This window comes from Poecilia formosa, unplaced genomic scaffold (genome assembly GCF_000485575.1).
Source record: "Poecilia formosa unplaced genomic scaffold, Poecilia_formosa-5.1.2 Scaffold497, whole genome shotgun sequence".
Taxonomy (NCBI): domain Eukaryota; kingdom Metazoa; phylum Chordata; class Actinopteri; order Cyprinodontiformes; family Poeciliidae; genus Poecilia; species Poecilia formosa.
In genome coordinates this window covers 309,251-310,339 of record NW_006800436.1, presented here as the reverse complement: position 1 = coordinate 310,339, position 1,089 = coordinate 309,251, and the positions used below count along the sequence as shown (strand labels likewise).

Sequence of the window (1,089 nt, the reverse complement as noted above, 5' to 3'; positions counted from 1 at the left end):
GTGTTCAGGTGTTCAGGTACCTGAACACCTGAACACCTGATGGAGGAGTTTAACCAACTGGAGCAGAACAAGATGGAATGAAAACTAATTCTTCTATTTTTGTGCTATTTTTGTGATATTCATGAATTTATTTATGTTTTATGAATATATTTTCCTTTCCAAGCCGTCAGCCTTAAACTCGGCGATATCAGATCTGTAGGGCCTGATGTTGAACCTACTGGAAATCAAACAGAATCAGTCTGAAGCAGACCCTCAGGAATCCTGTAGAAAGATTAAAACAGCAGAGTCTGTCTGCCTGGAGGGAACCAGAACTGGGTCAGAACCGGGTCAGAACCTGCTGTGATCCACAGGTTGCCTATAAGCGCAGCTCCAAGCAGCCGGTCTACAGCGATGGATCCGTCCTGGACAGAACCGACATCCTGCAGGCCAAGCAGGCCTCCAGGTTGGCCAGCCAGGTAACACACAGAGCCTACACCTGACCTGACTCACCTGCAGGGGGCGCTCACCTCTCTGTCCTGCAGGTGAAGTACAAGGAGAGCTTCGACCGGCTCTTAAAGGGCCAGCGGCCGCGCTACAACCCCATGGACTGCGTCTCCTTCAAACACACACAGGCTGCAGCTGCTCTGGCCAGTCAGGTGGGGGCGCCATCTCTCACTGCTGAGCTGTGAGTTTTCATTACACCGTGGACAGGGGGTCAGAGGTCACAGCTTTTCAGCTGCTTTAATCGGTCTGTCTGCCTAGTCAAAGTCCGGTTTGGTTGGTGAAGTGTGAACGCTAAGCTAACTCTGGTCCTCCAAACCTCAGTCTGGGTTCGGTTTCAATGTGAACACCAAGCGGACTGGAGACCGCTCCAACCATCAGCCAATAGCGTGTTGAGCTTCTCAAAATGCATTTATTTTAAATATTTTAAATATTCTCCACAGAAAACATCTGAAAATAGGCGAGAGTCTGATAAGAACCTGAACATGACGCTGCTTCACTTCCAGAGTCAGTTGTGTTTTTATGACAGGAAGAAGATCCTAAAGATCCTAAAGAGGGCAGATCCCTCAGATCCCTTTGATCCCTCTGATCTCTCAGATCACTCTGATC

The 1,089-nt window shown here is 48.8% G+C and overlaps 1 protein-coding gene across 26 annotated transcripts in view; it reads left to right on the top strand.

Annotated features, from left to right (window-relative positions):
• Positions 1–1,089, top strand: part of nebl (nebulette) — a 63,378-nt gene that overhangs the window by 49,604 nt on the left and 12,685 nt on the right. For 21 of the 26 annotated variants that reach the window (XM_016664579.1, XM_016664589.1, XM_016664578.1 and 18 more), the window contains 2 exons: positions 351–455; positions 522–635. The exons of 4 other annotated variants lie outside the window; for them this stretch is intronic. In XM_016664579.1, coding sequence (XP_016520065.1) covers positions 351–455; positions 522–635 — 219 coding nt within the window. Of the gene's footprint in view, positions 1–350; positions 456–521; positions 665–1,089 lie in introns of all 26 variants that reach the window. One more of the 26 variants, XM_016664588.1, reaches the window with a different exon arrangement.